Source organism: Eretmochelys imbricata, chromosome 2 (genome assembly GCF_965152235.1).
Source record: "Eretmochelys imbricata isolate rEreImb1 chromosome 2, rEreImb1.hap1, whole genome shotgun sequence".
Taxonomy (NCBI): Eukaryota; Metazoa; Chordata; order Testudines; family Cheloniidae; genus Eretmochelys; species Eretmochelys imbricata.
The window spans coordinates 60,640,384-60,662,152 of record NC_135573.1 but is presented as its reverse complement, the minus strand read 5'-3'; the positions used below and the strand labels follow the sequence as shown (position 1 = coordinate 60,662,152).

Sequence of the window (21,769 nt, the reverse complement as noted above, 5' to 3'; positions counted from 1 at the left end):
CTGGACTTCTACATAGAGTGCTTCCGCCGACGTGCACGGGCTGAAATTGTGGAAAAGCAGCATCACTTGCCCCATAATCTCAGCCATGCGGAACGCAATGCCATCCACAGCCTCAGAAACAACTCTGACATCATAATCAAAAAGGCTGACAAAGGAGGTGCTGTTGTCATCATGAATAGGTCGGAATATGAACAAGAGGCTGCTCGGCAGCTCTCCAACACGAGTTTCTACAAGCCATTACCCTCTGATCCCACTGAGAGTTACCACAAGCAACTACAGCATTTGCTCAAGAAACTTCCTGAAAAAGCACAGGATCAAATCCGCACAGACACACCCCTGGAACCCCGACCTGGGATATTCTATCTACTACCCAAGATCCATAAACCTGGAACTCCTGGGCGCCCCATCATCTCAGGCATTGGCACCCTGACAGCAGGATTGTCTGGCTATGTAGACTCCCTCCTCAGGCCCTACGCTACCAGCACTCCCAGCTACCTTCGAGACACCACTGACTTCCTGAGGAAACTTCAATCCATCGGTGATCTTCCTGATAACACCATCCTGGCCACTATGGATGTAGAAGCCCTCTACACCAACATTCCACACAAAGATGGACTACAAGCCGTCAGGAACACTATCCCCGATAATGTCACGGCTAACCTGGTGGCTGAACTTTGTGACTTTGTCCTTACCCATAACTATTTCACATTTGGGGACAATGTATACCTTCAGATCAGCGGCACTGCTATGGGTACCCGCATGGCCCCACAGTATGCCAACATTTTTATGGCTGATTTAGAACAACGCTTCCTCAGCTCTCGTCCCCTAAAGCCCCTACTCTACTTGCGCTATATTGATGACATCTTCATCATCTGGACCCATGGAAAAGAAGCCCTTGAGGAATTCCACCATGATTTCAACAATTTCCATCCCACCACCAACCTCAGCCTGGTCCAGTCCACACAAGAGATACACTTCCTGGACACTACAGTGCTAATAAACAATGGTCACATAAACACCACCCTATACCGGAAACCTACTGACCGCTATTCCTACCTGCATGCCTCCAGCTTTCACCCTGACCACACCACACGATCCATCGTCTACAGCCAAGCTCTGCGATACAACCGCATTTGCTCCAACCCCTCAGACAGAGACAAACACCTACAAGATCTCTGTCAAGCTTTCTTACAACTACAATACCCACCTGCGGAAGTAAAGAAACAGATTGATAGAGCCAGAAGAGTTCCCAGAAGTTACCTACTACAGGACAGGCCTAACAAAGAAAATAACAGAACGCCACTAGCCGTCACCTTCAGCCCCCAACTAAAACCCCTCCAACGCATTATTAAGGATCTACAACCTATCCTAAAGGATGACCCAACACTCTCACAAATCTTGGGAGACAGGCCAGTCCTTGCCTACAGACAGCCCCGCAACCTGAAGCAAATACTCACCAACAACCACATACCACACAACAGAACCACTAACCCAGGAACTTATCCTTGCAACAAAGCCCGTTGCCAATTGTGCCCACATATCTATTCAGGGGACACCATCACAGGGCCTAATAACATCAGCCACACTATCAGAGGCTCGTTCACCTGCACATCCACCAATGTGATTTATGCCATCATGTGCCAGCAATGCCCCTCTGCCATGTACATTGGTCAAACTGGACAGTCTCTACGTAAAAGAATAAATGGACACAAATCAGATGTCAAGAATTATAACATTCATAAACCAGTCGGAGAACACTTCAATCTCTCTGGTCACGCAATCACAGACATGAAGGTCGCTATCTTAAAACAAAAAAACTTCAAATCCAGACTCCAGCGAGAAACTGCTGAATTGGAATTCATTTGCAAATTGGATACTATTAATTTAGGCTTAAATAGAGACTGGGAGTGGCTAAGTCATTATGCAAGGTAGCCTATTTCCTCTTGTTTTTTCCTACCCCCCCCCCCCCCGATGTTCTGGTTTAACTTGGATTTAAACTTGGAGAGTGGCCAGTTTGGATGAGCTATTACCAGCAGGAGAGTGAGTTTGTGTGTGTATGGGGGTGGGTTTTTGGAGGGGGGTGAGGGAGTGAGAGAACCTGGATTTGTGCAGGAAATGGCCTAACTTCATTATCATGCACATTGTGTAAAGAGTTGTCACTTTGGATGGGCTATCACCAGCAGGAGAGTGAATTTGTGTGGTGGGGTGGAGGGTGAGAAAACCTGGATTTGTGCTGGAAATGGCTTTTAGATAAGCTATTACCAGCAGGACAGTGGGGTGGGAGGAGGTATTGTTTCATATTCTCTGTGTATATATAGAGTCTGCTGCAGTTTCCACGGTATGCATCTGATGAAGTGAGCTGTAGCTCACGAAAGCTCATGCTCAAATAAATTCGTTAGTCTCTAAGGTGCCACAAGTACTCCTTTTCTTTCTGCGAATACAGACTAACACGGCTGTTACTCTGAAACCTGTCATTATGCAAGGCACTGCATTTAGCCGTATGGAGTGGAAATCTATCAACTGCATGAAAAAACTTGCACAGATACAGACAGACATCATCTTCCTTTCCAAATGCAAACAGATGGACATCGTACCAAAAGGACTGAAGGTAAAAAATCCATTACAATCTACATACCACACAGACTATGCTGACAGCTTGTGCCACACGCTCTCAAAGAAACTGCGGAATCACCTGATCAACATCCTCTACAGCAAACAGGGACAGATTAAGAATGAGCTCTCAAAAATGGATACTCTCATAAAAAACCAACCTTCCACACAAACTTCCTCGTGGCTGGATTTTACTAAAACTAGACAAGCCATTTACAACGCACACTTTGCTTCTCTACAAAAGAAAAAGGACACTAAACTTTCTAAACTACTACATGCTACAAGGGGCCACAGCAATGGTTCCCTCAACCCACCTAGCAATATTGTTAACCTATCCAACTATACTCTCAGCCCAGCAGAAGCAGCTGTTCTATCCCGGGGCCTCTCCTTCTGCCCCTCCACCCCTACGAACATGATACAGTTCTGTGGTGACCTAGAATCCTATTTTCGACGTCTCCGACTCAAGGAATATTTCCAAAATACCTCTGAACAACATACTAATCCACAGAGGTCTCCCTACCAACACTACAGAAAGAAGGATTCTAGGTGGACTCCTCCTGAAGGTCGAAACAGCAGACTGGACTTCTACATAGAGTGCTTCCGCCGACGTGCACGGGCTGAAATTGTGGAAAAGCAGCATCACTTGCCCCATAATCTCAGCCATGCGGAACGCAATGCCATCCACAGCCTCAGAAACAACTCTGACATCATAATCAAAAAGGCTGACAAAGGAGGTGCTGTTGTCATCATGAATAGGTCGGAATATGAACAAGAGGCTGCTCGGCAGCTCTCCAACACGAGTTTCTACAAGCCATTACCCTCTGATCCCACTGAGAGTTACCACAAGCAACTACAGCATTTGCTCAAGAAACTTCCTGAAAAAGCACAGGATCAAATCCGCACAGACACACCCCTGGAACCCCGACCTGGGATATTCTATCTACTACCCAAGATCCATAAACCTGGAACTCCTGGGCGCCCCATCATCTCAGGCATTGGCACCCTGACAGCAGGATTGTCTGGCTATGTAGACTCCCTCCTCAGGCCCTACGCTACCAGCACTCCCAGCTACCTTCGAGACACCACTGACTTCCTGAGGAAACTTCAATCCATCGGTGATCTTCCTGATAACACCATCCTGGCCACTATGGATGTAGAAGCCCTCTACACCAACATTCCACACAAAGATGGACTACAAGCCGTCAGGAACACTATCCCCGATAATGTCACGGCTAACCTGGTGGCTGAACTTTGTGACTTTGTCCTTACCCATAACTATTTCACATTTGGGGACAATGTATACCTTCAGATCAGCGGCACTGCTATGGGTACCCGCATGGCCCCACAGTATGCCAACATTTTTATGGCTGATTTAGAACAACGCTTCCTCAGCTCTCGTCCCCTAAAGCCCCTACTCTACTTGCGCTATATTGATGACATCTTCATCATCTGGACCCATGGAAAAGAAGCCCTTGAGGAATTCCACCATGATTTCAACAATTTCCATCCCACCACCAACCTCAGCCTGGTCCAGTCCACACAAGAGATACACTTCCTGGACACTACAGTGCTAATAAACAATGGTCACATAAACACCACCCTATACCGGAAACCTACTGACCGCTATTCCTACCTGCATGCCTCCAGCTTTCACCCTGACCACACCACACGATCCATCGTCTACAGCCAAGCTCTGCGATACAACCGCATTTGCTCCAACCCCTCAGACAGAGACAAACACCTACAAGATCTCTGTCAAGCTTTCTTACAACTACAATACCCACCTGCGGAAGTAAAGAAACAGATTGATAGAGCCAGAAGAGTTCCCAGAAGTTACCTACTACAGGACAGGCCTAACAAAGAAAATAACAGAACGCCACTAGCCGTCACCTTCAGCCCCCAACTAAAACCCCTCCAACGCATTATTAAGGATCTACAACCTATCCTAAAGGATGACCCAACACTCTCACAAATCTTGGGAGACAGGCCAGTCCTTGCCTACAGACAGCCCCGCAACCTGAAGCAAATACTCACCAACAACCACATACCACACAACAGAACCACTAACCCAGGAACTTATCCTTGCAACAAAGCCCGTTGCCAATTGTGCCCACATATCTATTCAGGGGACACCATCACAGGGCCTAATAACATCAGCCACACTATCAGAGGCTCGTTCACCTGCACATCCACCAATGTGATTTATGCCATCATGTGCCAGCAATGCCCCTCTGCCATGTACATTGGTCAAACTGGACAGTCTCTACGTAAAAGAATAAATGGACACAAATCAGATGTCAAGAATTATAACATTCATAAACCAGTCGGAGAACACTTCAATCTCTCTGGTCACGCAATCACAGACATGAAGGTCGCTATCTTAAAACAAAAAAACTTCAAATCCAGACTCCAGCGAGAAACTGCTGAATTGGAATTCATTTGCAAATTGGATACTATTAATTTAGGCTTAAATAGAGACTGGGAGTGGCTAAGTCATTATGCAAGGTAGCCTATTTCCTCTTGTTTTTTCCTACCCCCCCCCCCCCGATGTTCTGGTTTAACTTGGATTTAAACTTGGAGAGTGGCCAGTTTGGATGAGCTATTACCAGCAGGAGAGTGAGTTTGTGTGTGTATGGGGGTGGGTTTTTGGAGGGGGGTGAGGGAGTGAGAGAACCTGGATTTGTGCAGGAAATGGCCTAACTTCATTATCATGCACATTGTGTAAAGAGTTGTCACTTTGGATGGGCTATCACCAGCAGGAGAGTGAATTTGTGTGGTGGGGTGGAGGGTGAGAAAACCTGGATTTGTGCTGGAAATGGCTTTTAGATAAGCTATTACCAGCAGGACAGTGGGGTGGGAGGAGGTATTGTTTCATATTCTCTGTGTATATATAGAGTCTGCTGCAGTTTCCACGGTATGCATCTGATGAAGTGAGCTGTAGCTCACGAAAGCTCATGCTCAAATAAATTCGTTAGTCTCTAAGGTGCCACAAGTACTCCTTTTCTTTCTGCGAATACAGACTAACACGGCTGTTACTCTGAAACCTATTTTTCAACAGGATTCCTGCCTCATTCAGTGCACAAGATGGATGATGCTCACTATATAAAAAGCTATTTAATATTTTGTTCTATCCTCATTGTTCAATGTGTGGTTGCATATCTTATTTACTGCACACTATTCAAATATGCTATGAGAACAGAATTATTAATTTCCTCATGGACTTTTCTATGGTGCTCATCTGAGTGCTTCAGAAACATTAATTTATTTTTATAACATTTCTGTGAGGTGCAGGAGGGGACTCAGACAAAGAGAGTAAGAAGGTAAGGTAAGAAGTGTCTACACATTTTACAGAGTGGTAGCCGTGTTAGTCTGTATCAGCGAAAACAACAAGGAGTCCTTGTGGCACCTTAGAGACTAATCAGTTTATTTGGGCAGAAGCTTTTGTGGGCTAAGCTTATGCCCAAATAAATTGGTTAGTCTCTAAGGTGCCACAAGGGCTCCTCGTTGTTTCTACACATTTTAGATGCCCAATTTGAGGAGCCTAGGGTCTAATTTTTCAGAGTACAAAGCAAAATGCAATAATTCATATCTTCCAAAGCACAGTTGCCCTTGCCTTCAGTTGCAGCTATGAGTGAGTTTTCAACATTGCTACAAATCAGACCCTGGGGTCTCAAGATGGACATTCAGAAAATGAGGAATGCACAATTACTGGCCTCTGAAAAGTTTGGTTTAAGTGACTTACCTAGGATCGCATGGGAACTCTGTGGCAGAGGACGGGATAGGATCCAAATCCCCTGGGTAGCATTCAACTGCTTTAACCATGAGAGCATTATCACTCTTCCCCTGCTTCATTCACAAAATACCATCCAGTTCCTGCAGCAAATGAGGCGGGAATCCTACAGACAATAGCCTCCTTCACTACTCAGCTCTGATTCATCCCTAGAACACAGCTCATCCTGTGCACTGAATGAGGCAGGAGTCCTATGTATCATGTAATTAAAGACTATCATAACAAATGCCCAATTTGCCAGGGTGTTCGCAGATTTGCTGACAGCAGAGCAACACAGACTCTAGAAGCTTGGATTCTATTCCAACTTCTGGAGGGAATGTTCTCTAATGGTCACAGATCTTTCTATACATTCTGCATGTGTCCCAGTCAGCCTGTCCTAGATCTGTCTCCCTACCCCTGACTCTTCAACCCAGTGCCAGTCTCTTCCTTTAGCCTACCCAATCTCTACATCCCAATCTCCTTGCTCAGCCAGTACTAGTCTCCATCTCTGGGCTCCCCAGCTCAGTCTCCCTGGAGCTCCTTGCCCAGCCAATCCCAGTCTCTCCCTTCCTTGGTTGCTCATCTAATCTCAATATCTGACCCCAGGGTCCCATCCCAGTTAACTGCCCACAACAGCCAATCCAAGTCTACCTCCCACATGGTCCCTACCCCAGTCTATTCCTTCCTCCCCCCACAAGCCTTCAAATCTTTCTGCTCTCGCTCTAAGTTACGTAACAGCTGCAACAGACAGGAGTGGCAGTTGCAGGCAAGCTCCTGAGTATTATGCATTGCACAAGAGATGTTCAGCACCTTTCAGGATGAGTCACCATATGGATAATGTTATATGCTTAAATTCATAATAAATACTATACAAGTGTCTATATGACTACTCTTCCTATTTTCACAAGACAAATTATTTTTGCTCAATAAGAGGAAGAGAACTATTACATACCTTTGTTTTTCTGTTTCAGCTTTTATTTCCTCTGTAAAAGGAAACAGTGAATTAGAATTCTGATAATAAAAACATAGTTATGGAAATATTAATATGCACAGTCACTCTAATTCTATATTTGTTAACAGGTGGAAAGTCAAACTTCTATTTGGACTAACAACACGTTTGTGAACCAAATTTCAGTTTAAAACAGCAACCACCATCATGAGCAGTTCAAGTGTTTCTATAACTCGTTTCTTATCTAATTTGCAACTAATATATTATTAATGCAGTATCAAAACCAAGATGAGCCAAATCTCTATTTTCCAAGTAATTTATTATTTAAAGTAGTGCCCAGTTGCCCCAAACAAAATTAGGGCCACCTTGTGTTAGGCACGGTTTCAATACATAGCCTTTGTCCCAAACAGCTTACACAAAGATAAAAAAGGGTGGTGGAGAAGATTGCAGTCAAAACAAGTATACATAAAATGGTTTTTAATCCTTTGAAGACAAACAACTCTAACATTAGGCTGTTTTATCAATCTATGCATTGTATCCTATCTTTGCAAACTTTGCAAGTCTGATTTATGAATGAACAGGAAAACTACATTAATGACTTCTATCAGTTTTACCTATAAAAACTTTCTCACTTGTGCTCTTAAGAAACCGATTATACAGACAATTTTTCCTTTCTGAATATACAACTGGTTGCAAACAGCTGCTCACATTGAAGCAATGACCTGGAGCAAAAACATACTCCTGTAGCATTTCCACTTCAGACATGATATTAAAATAAATCATTTTTAAATTATTGCAACTTAGAAATAATGGAAGAAATAATATGAGACTTTAATCCTTTCCCCATCCTTCATATAATCAGGTCAATGATATATAAAAAATGCTTAATTTTTCCCAGTATTTTAAATGTCTAGACTCTAGACATTGTGACAAAATATTAAACAATTGTGTAGTTAATTTTAAGAAATTATTATTATTTATTATTATAAATTATTATATAATTATTATAAATTATTTTATATATATATAAAAATCTTCAGATACCAGATTACTCACGATTCACAATAAAGTAAACTGTAACATCTTTCATAGGAAACATATGGTGTTTACCGGGCATTAAGGAATCTGATTTCCACAGAATTTGCTCTGGTTACAGTAGGGAAAGACATGGACAGTTGAATAATAAAATTATATAGGATCAATACATGAAATCTTATTAATATTCATCACAGAAAAAGAAAATGATACTGATGTATCATTAGAGCAAAGTTTCCTGTTCTAATCGTAAGCATCGATCAAACATGCATAGAGTATTTGGGGGGGGGGGGGGAGGGGAGACACCCTTCATTCACTCATGACATTTTTCTTCAGTTAGAAATGATAGAAAAATAAGACTGCATTACAATTTACCTTTGAACATGATCATTAACCAGAAATGATGTCATACTTTAGCCTCACATGCACTGAATTATTTGAATTAAGCAGCCACCCCCTTTCTCCATAAATGAGATTTATTATTCAGAAGTTGCATTTCTCAATTGTGCACACACAAAAGTTGCTATCTTTATAGTTGAACAGTTCTGAGTATGTACAAATTGTATGAACTTCTAGTTTTTTCCTTTTTAATTTCAAAATGGAAATTCTGATTTGCCACAAGACAGAGCTAGAGGTTTGGTATTTGCAGATTCTTACTGATTAGGAAGTTAACATTTCTCATTAAACTCACTTATAGCAAAGCTATTTCATATCTCAGTGTTCCCTCTCTAGTTTAAACAAATATTAAATTCACTTACAAAACTATTCTTAGTCAAGAGAATCCTTCCCGAGCTAGATAAAATTTTGTTTTCCCAAGGATTCTATTTCATTTCGTAATAGATACAATCACAGTAACATTAAGCCACTCTTTGTTAATTTTTATGATAAAATTAAACTGAGTTGTATATGTTTAGAGAACAGAGGGAAGCCTGCCAAATGTTGAGGAAAACTTAAGGTAATGCTTCCAATAAACAGTGAATACCAGTTTGAAATCTAATAGCGCTACTTCTGGAGTGGCTGGCATTCCTTCTCTTCTCCCAGTTAGAAAGAACAACTGGGTGGCTAGTTTCATTAGTGAAAATCCCACCAGAAACTGATTTAATTCTTCAATTCTCAGGACTTGAAAAGAAATGTATGAAATACATACTGGCAAAGGTCTAAACCTACTAGCCAGAGGCCAAAAACATAAAAGATATGGGAGCAGAATTAGGGGTAACACCTAGGAAGATGCATTAATTATTGGAAAAAGGGGATTTCTACCAGGGTGCTTTGCCTAAAGTCAGCAGCATCTTCATATCAGTCTCGACCTACGACCCTATCGTCCTATGAGACATCCGATCATTTGAAATCTTTTTCTTTTGTTGGTGGAAGGAGAAAGCTCTTTTTTCCTCAGTCATCTTTGGAGCCTTCCCTTACTTTACCTCCACCCCCTTTTCTGGGTTCTTCTCTCGATGAATAAATAATTCTAGAGCATTCCTTTCTGCTATTGGTAACTTCACCAAGAAACTGAAAACTAATATAACTGTTAGTTTCACTTCCATCTGCTGGGTTTCCAACTGCAGCAGAGAAATCAACCAGTCTTGTCAGATTCACTTTGTATTAAAAATTAGGGTAACTAACCTATTAGGACAGGGGAACTCAAAAAAGCCAAACAGCTTTGTCTAGGTGGGCATCTGAGTAACACTGGGGGAAAAGTCTGGTTTTTATCCTTTGCAGTGAAATGACAGGATATGGAGAGGTGGCATCCTGTTCAACTTGGTGGAGGCAGAGACAAGAAAAAATAGTTTATAAAGGCCTTTAAAAAGTTCTCTCTCTTCACAATAAATGTGTTCAGTTTCTAAATCTATATTTGTTTTTATGATTATGTCTAAGATATGAAAAGAAGTTCTGACCGGTGAAGTTGTGCGAATTAATCACACTGTCATGTTATTGGTTTCAGAATTACAATCCAGAATTTTTAAACCCGTTTTATAAATTACATTTCAATAGCCAGCAGGAGGCATTTCAGTTCTGGACCAAATGGCTTAAAAAACAGACCTAGTCCAGCTCTACAAAAATCTGTTTATTTACAGAAAACAAGCTACATGATTTGTGCAGTTTTGCCACTTTGAATTTTAAAAAAATCTAACAGCAATTTATTTTAATGCTTTATTTATCCTCCAGAAGCTCATTTCAGAAAGCCAACAAGCATATTGTTTATCAATACAATAACAATACATCAACTATAATGAACAGTTTGTCATAACCAGTGATATCTAACTCTTCCGATATTTTCATTAAAACATGCTTATGTCCAAACAGGGATACCTATCCAAGGAGAAAGAACCATTTTCTATACTGCAGAGAATCAAGATATGGAATGAGCAGTGATCTCTCTCAATAAGCTGTCATCTCTCCTCCCTTCCTGCTTCAGAACAAAAGAAGTCAGAGTCTTCAACCGCTATCCAAACAAAGGTACCAAAAAGTCCTCCAAAGTGAAGTGACCCAAACCAGCAGACTACGAGGACAGGTGGGTGGTAGAGGCATTGTGTCAAAAATCTAAAGAATTTATCACTGAATACACTATGCCTCTAGGCCCCTCCCATTAAAACAGGAGACTGTTAACTTCTTGTGCCACAGTATCCTGAGAAAATGGGAAGAAAAAGTAAATTGTGTAATTGAACTCAACAGGAACTTTCATAAACTCAGCAGCCTTTACTCTATAGTATTTAGGCACAGTGGGTCAAACACACTTTGTCGGTTATGTATGAGTAAATACCCACCACACTTCCCAGTCAGTTATTCTCCCACAACATAAACATACTTTGGACAGCTGAAAACGGTCTGAAGCAGCACATAAAAAGCAAATTATTAAACCCTCACTTTATACACAGCACAACTTGATCCAGATGAGTTTCACCTCTGCATCTAGTTTTACATATGGAAGGGCTGCAGAGAAAAAATGGCATAGCCTGTTATTTTTCCTACCGAGACTGCCCATGCGTCAAGCACTCATTCTGGGCGTCTGCTCTAGAAGACACAAAAATACATAATCTGTATTACTCAAAAATAGGGAGAAGCTTGTCAATAAAAGTACAAAGGCAGAGAAAAAAGGGGTAGGAGAAAACAATAAAACAGAACAGAAAACTGGAGGAAGAGACCAAAAGGAAAGGGGATGCAGAAGGACCCAAAAACAAAACAAAAAAACAGGAGATAGACAATGTAAGAGGAGAGGACCAAAAGTTTTGCTTGTGGAAGCTGGTCTGTGTACGTGAAACAGCTTTCTAATCATGGTTAGTCAGTCTCTCTTCCATTCCTCCCTAAAAAAAACACACATGAATATCTCCACTTTAGGTTCCAACTCTGAGAGCCATTCTGCTTGTTGATTCCATTACGTGGCCCCTGTTTTGTTAGACTATGAGACCTCTGGGGAAGAAATTCTTCTTTAGCAAACTTCTCCAACTGCACAGCACTATGTAAATAGATAAAAAGGACACAGGCAGATGGGGAAAGAAAGAAAAAGAATTATAGTGAGGAAGAGAAAGATCAAATAGTAGTGGTCTCACTATGCGTTGCCTCTCATTTTATTCCTCACTGAGAACAATGTAGTGTAAAAAAGTGAGCTGTCAGAACTGTGTGTTTTTGTACTGCTGTAGATAATCAGTAACAACATTTTCTCCCCTATTTAACCTAAAACAGATCTTGTAGATAGAAGGAAAATTACAGTAAAATTGAGAGACCATTCAGCCCGTAGGTCTTTCCATATGCTATTTGTTTTCTGACATTTATTGACACTTTCCTAAAGTCTTCAGAGAAACTAGAAAAGTTACTATTTCATGGCTGTCTCTCAACTCTCAAGCCAGAATGAACCAGATTAACCAGAATGGTGACCAAGAGATACATGACAGACATGGCAAGGTACAAGCTAGTGAAATAAAGCCTTCCCCATGAATCTGAGTGAGATTTCCACAGTAAGGGAAAACACAGTTAGGCTGATAACAGTGAAGGGCCAGATCACTCCCTCTCATGAGGGAAAACACACACACACACACACACACAGCCCAGGAACTGGAAAATTCTGCTAAATTACCCCTAACATAATTATAGATTTGGGAGTGGAAGGGAAGGAGAAGAAAAAAATTGGGGTGGAATGGGCAGGGATTCAGCTTCTAGAAGCCACAGATGTGCTGGAGGCCTGTGGTATCAGCATAGAGGCCCAGAGCTTCTGCATCAACTCTAGGATTACCTGCCAGCACTGTTCAAGTGAAGCTACTGAATTAGTTCGGAAAAACCTCTCAGAGGGTTATATTACATAAAGGCGCACTGCAAAAATCCAATATATCCTCAGGTGGTATTAACTGAGCTACACACTCTGCTTGGTTGGGAAGGATGGCAGAGAGGCAGAAACATACATCCCACTCCCCATGAGCCCCACAATATCCACACATAAATCCTCTCCCCTAAAGACGGCTCTAAGGCTATGTCTACAGTTGGAGCTGGGGTGCGTCACTTCAGCTCGCGCTGGATTTCCTGTCTTCGTTAAAACAAAAGGGTAGCTAATACTACAGTTAATATCACAACGAAAAGTCACATATACTAAACAGAACAAAAATGGGTATACATATTATCTACTATTGAACAAGTACTGATTGAACAAGTCAATATGAAAATATATTTTTACTGGTAAAGATACAGAATGATTTATACTATAACATGGAAAACAACAGGTTAGTAAGATTATCATAGCAGAGTATGATACTGGAAAAATGATAATTTTTGCGAACATTTCATTTATAACAACATTTCCTTCTAAAAATGCACGTTTCATTTCTTCCCCATTACATTTCAGCAGTTTATAGAGGTGTCTCACTGTAGCCATGGTATTCTAGGACAGAAAGCTCCTACTTGGTTTAAAAGGAAAGTGTGAACTAAGTCCTTGATCCGGCAAGAAGTTGCATGTAGGTGCGAGGTCTCTGTATAATGTTACCCAGATAACTCAATATCTAGGCAAGGAAGGAATGAAAGTGAGAAGTAACAGTTTTAAAAATGCAACCTTCCCAAATATTCAGAAGGGAGAACTGGACAAGACACCTAGAAAATCTAATAAGCAAACAAGTGATCTACAATCCAGGATAAGAGAGGAGAGTTTGAAAGGACAAAGCAATTCTGAGTCAGTTCTTTTGAGTCACTGCAAGTGAACCGGTTTCCAGGCAACATGCAATGAAGAATAATTTTATACAATATTAGTAATTAAATAGTATACATCCTGAAGTGTATATTTTAAAGCATTTGCTTGATTTAGTTAGCTTCTCTATATTTTCTCTGGTTAGTCTCTCCAATATCTGACACTGCCAATATTGCTCAAGTTGGTATGCAGCAACTGTGGGAAGGAGAAATCTTTCAAAAGTCACCACAGGATTTTCAACATGGGGGGCAATTTCTATGTTGTTCTTTTCATGGTTATGTATACTTTGGCCCTCTTGACTTAGCAGTCTCTGTAAATCCCTCTGATTTCAGAGGTCTAAATACTAGGTGCTAAGCGCTGTATTGCAGCTATTACTGTTGCACTTGTTTAAGAACCCTTTGAAATTCACATAGGTCATCAGCATTAAGCAACTCAAAAACCTTGAAATTTTCATTATATATTTAGAGACAAACTGAAATTATGCTATTAAACATTTCTACTGTGGTAGTTTCTAATGGAGCCCAACCTGCTTGAGTCCTTTGTGCTAGGCACTGTACAAATATGTTATAGTCTCTGCCCTCCACAACTAACAATCTAAACAGATTATGCTAAATACATTTTTAGTTTATTTAGAATGGAAGTGAAAAGGTATATAAACAGATACCAAAATTGCCCATTTTATCTCATTGCTCCTTGCTGGTACTAAAGCTTAGCACTAGCAGAGAAGGATGCCAATATCAAAAGCTTCTCTCTCCCGGACTAACCAGCAGCAACAGAAGACATGTTAACGCTTTGAAGGCAATTCAGAGACTTCCAGGAAGAACTAAAATAATCATATTTAAATAGACCAAACAAAAGAGAAGCAGCATGGGAAATCCGATCTGAAAGCATTGCCTGCATTTAAACTGCAAGTGCAGTAATCCAAAGATTTACCATTACCATTGTACAGTTCTTAAAGATAACCAAGGTACAGAGGACGTACATCACTGCAGAGACACAGCATCACTACCCATACTCTAACCTAGATGTTGCCTGAACCTCCCTGCTTTCCACACAGAAAAACCTCTCATCCAGGAGTGAGGGTGCTTTAAGCCTAGGACTCAGCCCAGGCTGGCAACCTGCCCACTTCACAGCGAGAACACAGGCTAATCAAGCCCAGGTGCCAACAGTCCTCCAATCGCTTCCTACCATTCCACCTGGGCCATATTTTCTTGCCACTGGACAGAAAAATAATATGCAGCTTCACTGCTTTTCAAAGATATCAATTCTAGTCCAGATAAGGTGCTCACACATGATGCCACTGACTGTTAGTGAGAGTAGTAAGAACTTAAGGGGCAAAAAGAAAAGAGGCCAGATATGAGCTGCTATATTCTGCCAATAGATCAGACTGCTCCTTCGGCAGGACAAGAAGAGCCAGTCTGCAGCTGCGAGGATGCTGGAAAGGGAGGAGAAAATGGCAAGGGACTACAATGCCCATGAGCATGCCACAAGGTAGTAAGAGCAACAGCTAGAGCTGGAAGAGGAACAGCAACATAAGGAGCTGATGCACTGACTACCTGGCACAATGGCCACAAGAAAATGTGAGCCCCTGCACTGCTCCCAGCCCAGCCTGCTCCAGCGGTCTCTCCTCAATTGGCCCACATCCAACATACAGGATGGGGAATTAACCAGTCAATACAGTTCATGGATGGTTATGTATGTGGGCAGATGTACCCTGTCAAGGTTCCTTCCCCACTCTGAACTCTAGGGTACAGATGTGGGGACCTGCATGAAAGACCCCCTAAGCTTATTCTTACCAGCTTAGGTTAAAAACTTCCTCAAGGTACAAACTTTGCCTTGTCCTTGAACCCTATGCTGCCACCACCAACCGTGTTAAACAAAGATCAGGGAAAGAGCCCACTTGGAGATGTCTTCTCCCCAAAATATCCCCCCAAGCCCCACACCCGCTTTCCTGGGGAAGGCTTGATAATAAACCTCACCAATTTGCATAGGTGAACACAGACCAAAACCCTTGGATCTTAAGAACAATGAAAAAGCTATCAGGATCTAAGAAGAAGAATTTTAATTAAAGAAAAAGTAAAAGAATCACCTCTGTAAAATCAGGATGGTAAATACCTTACAGGGTAATCAGATTCAAAACAGAGAATCCCTCTAGGCAAAACCTTAAGTTACAAAAAGACACAAAAACAGGAATATACATTCCATTCAGCACAACCTATTTTACCAGCCATTTAACAAAAGGAAATCTAACGCATTTCTAGCTAGATTACTTACTAACTTAACAGAAGTTCTGAAGAGCATTCCTGACCTGGTCCCGGCAAAAGCATCAGACAGACAGACAGACAGACAGACACCCTTTGTCCCACCCCACCACCTCCAGCTTTGAAAGTATCTTGTCTCCTCATTGGTCATTTTGGTCAGGTGCCAGCGAGCTTATCTTAGCTTCTTAACCCTTTACAGTTGAAGGGGTTTTGCCTCTGGCCAGGAGGGATTTTATAGTTCTGTATACAGAAAGGTGGTTACCCTTCCCTTTATATTTATGACATACTCCTTGCACTCCACCCCCATGCATCACAGGGGGAAGAACAAAGTTCAACATATTCATAAATTATCTGGAAAAAGAGGTGAACAGTGAAGTGATAAAGTTTGTAGATGATACAAAATTACTCAAGATAGTTAAGTTCAAAGCAGACTGTGAAGAGTTAAAAAAAGGCATCTCACAAAACTGGGCAACAAAGTAGCAGATGAAATTCAATGTTGATTAATGCAAGATAATACATTTTGGAAAACATAATCCCAACCATACATACAAAATGATGGGGTCTAAATTACCTGTTACTACTCAAGAAAAGATCTTGGAGCCACTGTGGATAGTTCTCTGAAAACATTCGCTCAATGTGCAGCAGCAGTCAAAAATACTATCAGAATGTTAGGAACCATTAGGAAAAGGATAGACAAAAAGACTGTAAATATCATAATACCACCAAATATATCAATGGTATGCCCACACCTTGAATACCGCACGCAGTTCTGGTCACCCCATCTCAAAAGAAATATATTAGAATTGAAAAAGGTACAAAAACGGGCAACAAAAATGATTCACGTTTTCATTCATGACCTTGGCACAAAAATGGGAGCATGCTAATAAAATCTGCGGATGATGCAAAGTTGGGAGGTATTGCAAATATGGAGGAAGACTGAAATAGCATACATGAAGATCTGGACAACCCTGAAAGCTGGACTAATAGAAATACATTTAATAGTGCAAAGTGCAAGGTAATACTTAGGGACTAACAACAAAGAATTTTTGCTATAAGCTGGGGATGTATCGGTTGGAAGCAACAGAGGAGGAGAAAGACCTAAGTGTATTGGTTGATCACAAGATGACTATGAGCCACCAATGGGATGCAGCCATGAAAAAGGCTAATGCAATCCCATGATGCATCAGGCGAGGTATTTCCAGTAGAGAGAAGGATGTGTTATTGCCATTATACAAGGCACTGGTGAGATCTCATCTGGAATAGTACATACAATTCTGGTCTCCCATGTTTAAGAAAGATTAATTCAAAATGGAAAGGTGCAGAGAAGGGCTACTAGGATGATCTGAGGAATGGAAAACCCACCTTATGAGAGGGGGCTCGAGGAGCTTGGCTTGTTTAGCCTAACCAAAAGAAGGGTGAAGGGAGATAAGACTGCTCTCTATGAATACACAGATAACTTAAATAAATAGCAAGGAGGAAGAGGAGTTACGCGCCAATGCCGACACAAGAGCAGAGATATACACTGACCATCAATAAGTTTAGGCTTGAAATTAGATTAAGTTGTCTAGCCATCAGAGGAGTGAAGTTCTGGAACAACCTTCCAAGGGGAGCAGTAGGGGCAAAAAACCTAACTGGCTTCAAGACTTACCTTGATTTTATGGAGGATATGGTAGGATGAGACTGCCCACAATGGCATGTAGGGGAAGGATAACTCAGTGGTTTGAGCATTGGCCTGCTAAACCCAGGGTTGTGAGTTCAATCCTTGAGGGGGCCATTTCGGGATCTGGGGAAAAAATTGGGGATTGGTCCTGCTTTGAGCAGGGGGTTGGACTAGATGACCTCCTGAGGTCCTTTCCAACCCTGATATTCTATGATTCTATGTGGCCCATCCACAACTGCTAGTAGCAAAAATTCCCAAACGGCCAGAGAAGGGGCACTAATGGGGAAGGGCTCTGAGTTACCATAGAAAATTCTCTCTCAGGTGTTTGGCTGGTGAGTTTTGACAACATGCTCAGGGTTCAACTGATCTCCATATCTGGAGTTGGGAAGGAATTTCCCCCAAGTCAAATTGGCACAGACCCTGGGGTTTTTTTTGCCTTCCTCCACAGCATGGAGGACAGGTCACTTGCTGGTTTAAATTAGAATAAATGGTGGATTCTCTGGGTCTTGAAGTCTTTAAATTAGGGCTGTCAATTAATCGCAGTTAACTCACGTGATTAACTCAAAAAAATTAATAGCAATTAATCGCACTTATAACAATAGAATACCAACTGAAATTTATTAAATATTTTGGATGTTTTTCTACGTTTTCAATATTGATTTTAATTACAACACAGAATACAGTGCTCACTTTAGATTATTATTTTTGATTACAAATATATGCACTGTAACAATGATAAACATAAGAGATACTGTTGTGCAATCTCTTTATCGTGAAGGTGTAACTTACAAATGGAGATTTATTTATTTTTTGGTTACATAACTGCACTCAAAAACAAAACTGTGTAAACTTTAGAGCCTATAAGTCCACTCAGTCCTACTTATTATTCTGCCAAACAAGTTTGTTTAAATTAATGGAAGATACTGCTGCCTGCTTCTTATTTACAATGTCACTGGTGAGTGAGAATAGGCATTTGCATGGCACTTTTGTAGCCGGCGTTGCAAGGTATTTATACGCCAGATATGCTAAACATTCATATGCCCCTTCATGCTTCGGCCACCATTCCAGAGGATATACTTCCATGCTGATAATAATGCATCAATTAAATTTGTGACTGTATTCCTTCGGGGGGAGACTTGTATGTCTCCTGCTCTGTTGTACGCACATTCTGCATATATTTTTTGTTATAGCAGTCTCAGATGATGACCCAGCACATGTTCGTTTTAAGAACATTTTCACAGCAGATTTGACAAAACGCAAAGAAGGTTCTGATGTGAGATTTCTAAAAATAACTAGAGCACTCAACCCAAACTTTAAGACTCTGAAGTGCCATCCAAAATCTGAGAGGGATGAGGTGTGGAGCATGCTTTTAGAAGTCTTAAAAGAGTACCACACTGATGCGGAAACTACATAAGCAAAACAGAAAATCAATCTTCTGCTGGTGGCACCTGACTCATGAAGGGACATATGAATCTTTAGTGCATTTGGCACATAAATATCTTGCAATGCCAGCTACAACAGTGCCATGTGAAGGCCTGTTCTCACTTTCAGTGACACTGTAAACAAGAAGCAGGCAGCATTATCTCCTGCAAATTGTAACAAACCTTGTTTGTCTGAGTGATTGGCTAACCAAGAAGTAGGACTGAATGGACTTGTAGGCTCTAAAGTTTAATATTGCATTCAAAAATAAAACTTTTTTTTACATAATTCTACATTTGTAAGTTCAACTTTCATGATAGAGAGATTGCACTACAGTACTTGTAGGAGATGAACTGAAAAATACAATTTTTTTGTTTTTTTACACTGCAAATATTTGTAATAAAAAATATAAAGTGAGTACAGTACACTTTGTATTCTGTGTTGTAATTAATATATTTGAAAATGTAGTAAACATCCAAAAATATTTAAAATAAATGGTATTCTATTATTGTTTAACAGCACAATTAATCGCGCTATTAATTTGTTTAATGGCACGATTAATCACCATTAATTTTTTTAATCACTTGACAGCCCTACTTTAAATCATGATTTGAGGACTTCAGTAACTCAGTGAGAGATTATGGGTCTGTCACACTAGGGAGGGGGTGATGTTCTGTAGCCTGCAATGTGTACGAGGTCGGACTAGATGATCACGATGGCCCTTTTTGACCTTAAAATCTATGAGTCTATATTAACTGAATCAAGATAGGAGAGCTGTTGCAGCAACAGATTTCAGCAAATGGAAAAAAGTGTGTTTATTTCTGAAATCAAATTTAGCAGGTGTAAACACCATTTGAAAAAATGAAACACTCATCATAAACCATTTCAGTTACTTATTGTCCTAGAAGTTTTCCAAGTCAACTGATGTAGCCGGCAACGTAGGATTATGGTCAGGATGTCATAACCCATGGAATATAACCCATAATCCATGACATAACCCATGGAATCTGCTACAGTTGATTTACTGGTACAGCCAAGGATTATATCATGGTAAAACAGTTTCTAGCTCAGCAGTAAAAAAAAAAAAAAAGAAAAAAAAAGTAAGGTGCAATGTTACATTTTACTGAGTAACTATTACTAAAATTTGATAGTGCACATTAAAAAAAACTTGTATTTCACCGATGCAAAACTATTCAAACACAGTCTTTAGATGGCAATCGTTACTGCTTCTACACCAGATTCCTCAAACTTCAAAAACCTAAACCAGCAGTCTTCTACGAAGCAGCAGTAACTTCCTTTGGGAAATTCAGAATAAGACATTTAATTACAAAGCTAACAACTGATAATTTAGATGGTCTAGAAGTTCCATTAACTTATTACTCTGTTGAATACTTAATGTCTAGTGTGTTGATTAAATATAGTTTATTGTGCACTTTCTATGTAAATGACTTCCACAGACTATCAGACAGAGAGCAAAACATGGCATTACAAGAGGACAGACAAGTCTAAAGTTGTAAAAAAACAAGATGCAATTGTATTACATTTGAAAAACAGTGTATTTGTATAATTAAGAAACTATCAAAATACATACATGCAAAAAGAGTTCAGGTTGCATATGGAACCTTAATGTGGCATTTTGTGGCTTAAGTTCTAAACTGTGAATCCTTAGAATTCTTTTATTGTGTTTATGGAATTTCCCAGGGTATTTTTTGTTTTTGTTTTAAATTGGCAATATTAAATGCATATCCTGTCATTAGGAACTATTAAGATGGACAACACTGGAATGACCTGAGCAAGCACCTTAGGTAGTCTGTGGAAGAGAAACCATTTTTTGTGAAAGTTAGAACGTTTGCACCTTCCAAGATGCAACTGGGCAAGGTCTCTTCCTGCAAAAAACAAAAACAAAGCATTCTTCCCCAATACACTTCTCACATTGCAAGATCCACAGAAACTGTGATTCATTCATTTCTAACCCATACCTAAACATATTAAAGCCACATCTACACAAGGAAATGATACCAAAATAATTCCTATTGGAGGAAGCCCAGACAGTAGTTACTGGCAGTGTTTGTCAGCTCTGCTTTTCAGCAGGTTTAACTGAGTAACAATAGATCCCGCTACAGAAGAAGGCAGATATGGCAGCAAATGCATAAGTTAACTAGAGCTGTATTGAAACCTTAGCCTTATCTACCCTAGGTCTCTTCCCTATGGAATCAGCAACAGTATTCTTTTGCCAAAGCCTCCATACAGCTCTAGTTCACTTATGTATTTGCTCTCCTGCCTGTCGACTTCCCCTGCAAGGTCCTCATTGTGCCTTCTTCCATGCCACTTATCCTTGGAACAACCTTTCACTTTTTGTGAGCCATTCACCAACCTTCTCTTCAATTCCTCCTTAAACAGCCACCCACTTCTATCAACACTTTCAGAGATGATTCACACACATGCAAAAAAAATTTCTATTCAAATGGAAACAAAATTCTAAATCTGCTCAATCTGCTCTCTGATCTATATTCCCACCCCATCATTTTCTTTCCACAATTCTTCTCCCTACTCTTTACTTTCTGTTGCCTTTCATCTCCGTGGTTTGTAATGCTACAATATATTCACCAACATGCTCTTCTTGAACACCTCCTGCAAGCCTGCATCCTACCTCAGGCGAAACAGTCCCCACCTCATGTGTTTTCATTTCCCAAGTCTGCAGTTGGCCACGCTACTTGAATGGGGGCTCATTTTCCTAACTCAATGTTCACATACTCAAGGTAGGGTGGGGAACAGAGAATTAACTCTACTGTGGCTCACCAGCATTGAAGCCCAACAGGATCACAGAAGGGAAGACGGGAAGACACATTTCAGTCATTGTATTTTGGTTGAATGGCACACAGCGAAGTGAGGTCCTATGCAA

The 21,769-nt window shown here is 40.7% G+C and overlaps 1 protein-coding gene across 2 annotated transcripts in view; it reads right to left on the bottom strand.

The window, feature by feature from the left end:
* The window catches only part of ARFGEF1 (ARF guanine nucleotide exchange factor 1), a 179,057-nt gene that overhangs the window by 111,013 nt on the left and 46,275 nt on the right, over window positions 1-21,769 (bottom strand). For both annotated transcript variants that reach the window (XM_077810168.1, XM_077810167.1), the window contains exon 2: window positions 7,332-7,362. In XM_077810168.1, coding sequence (XP_077666294.1) covers window positions 7,332-7,362 — 31 coding nt within the window. The remainder of the gene's footprint in view (window positions 1-7,331; window positions 7,363-21,769) is intronic.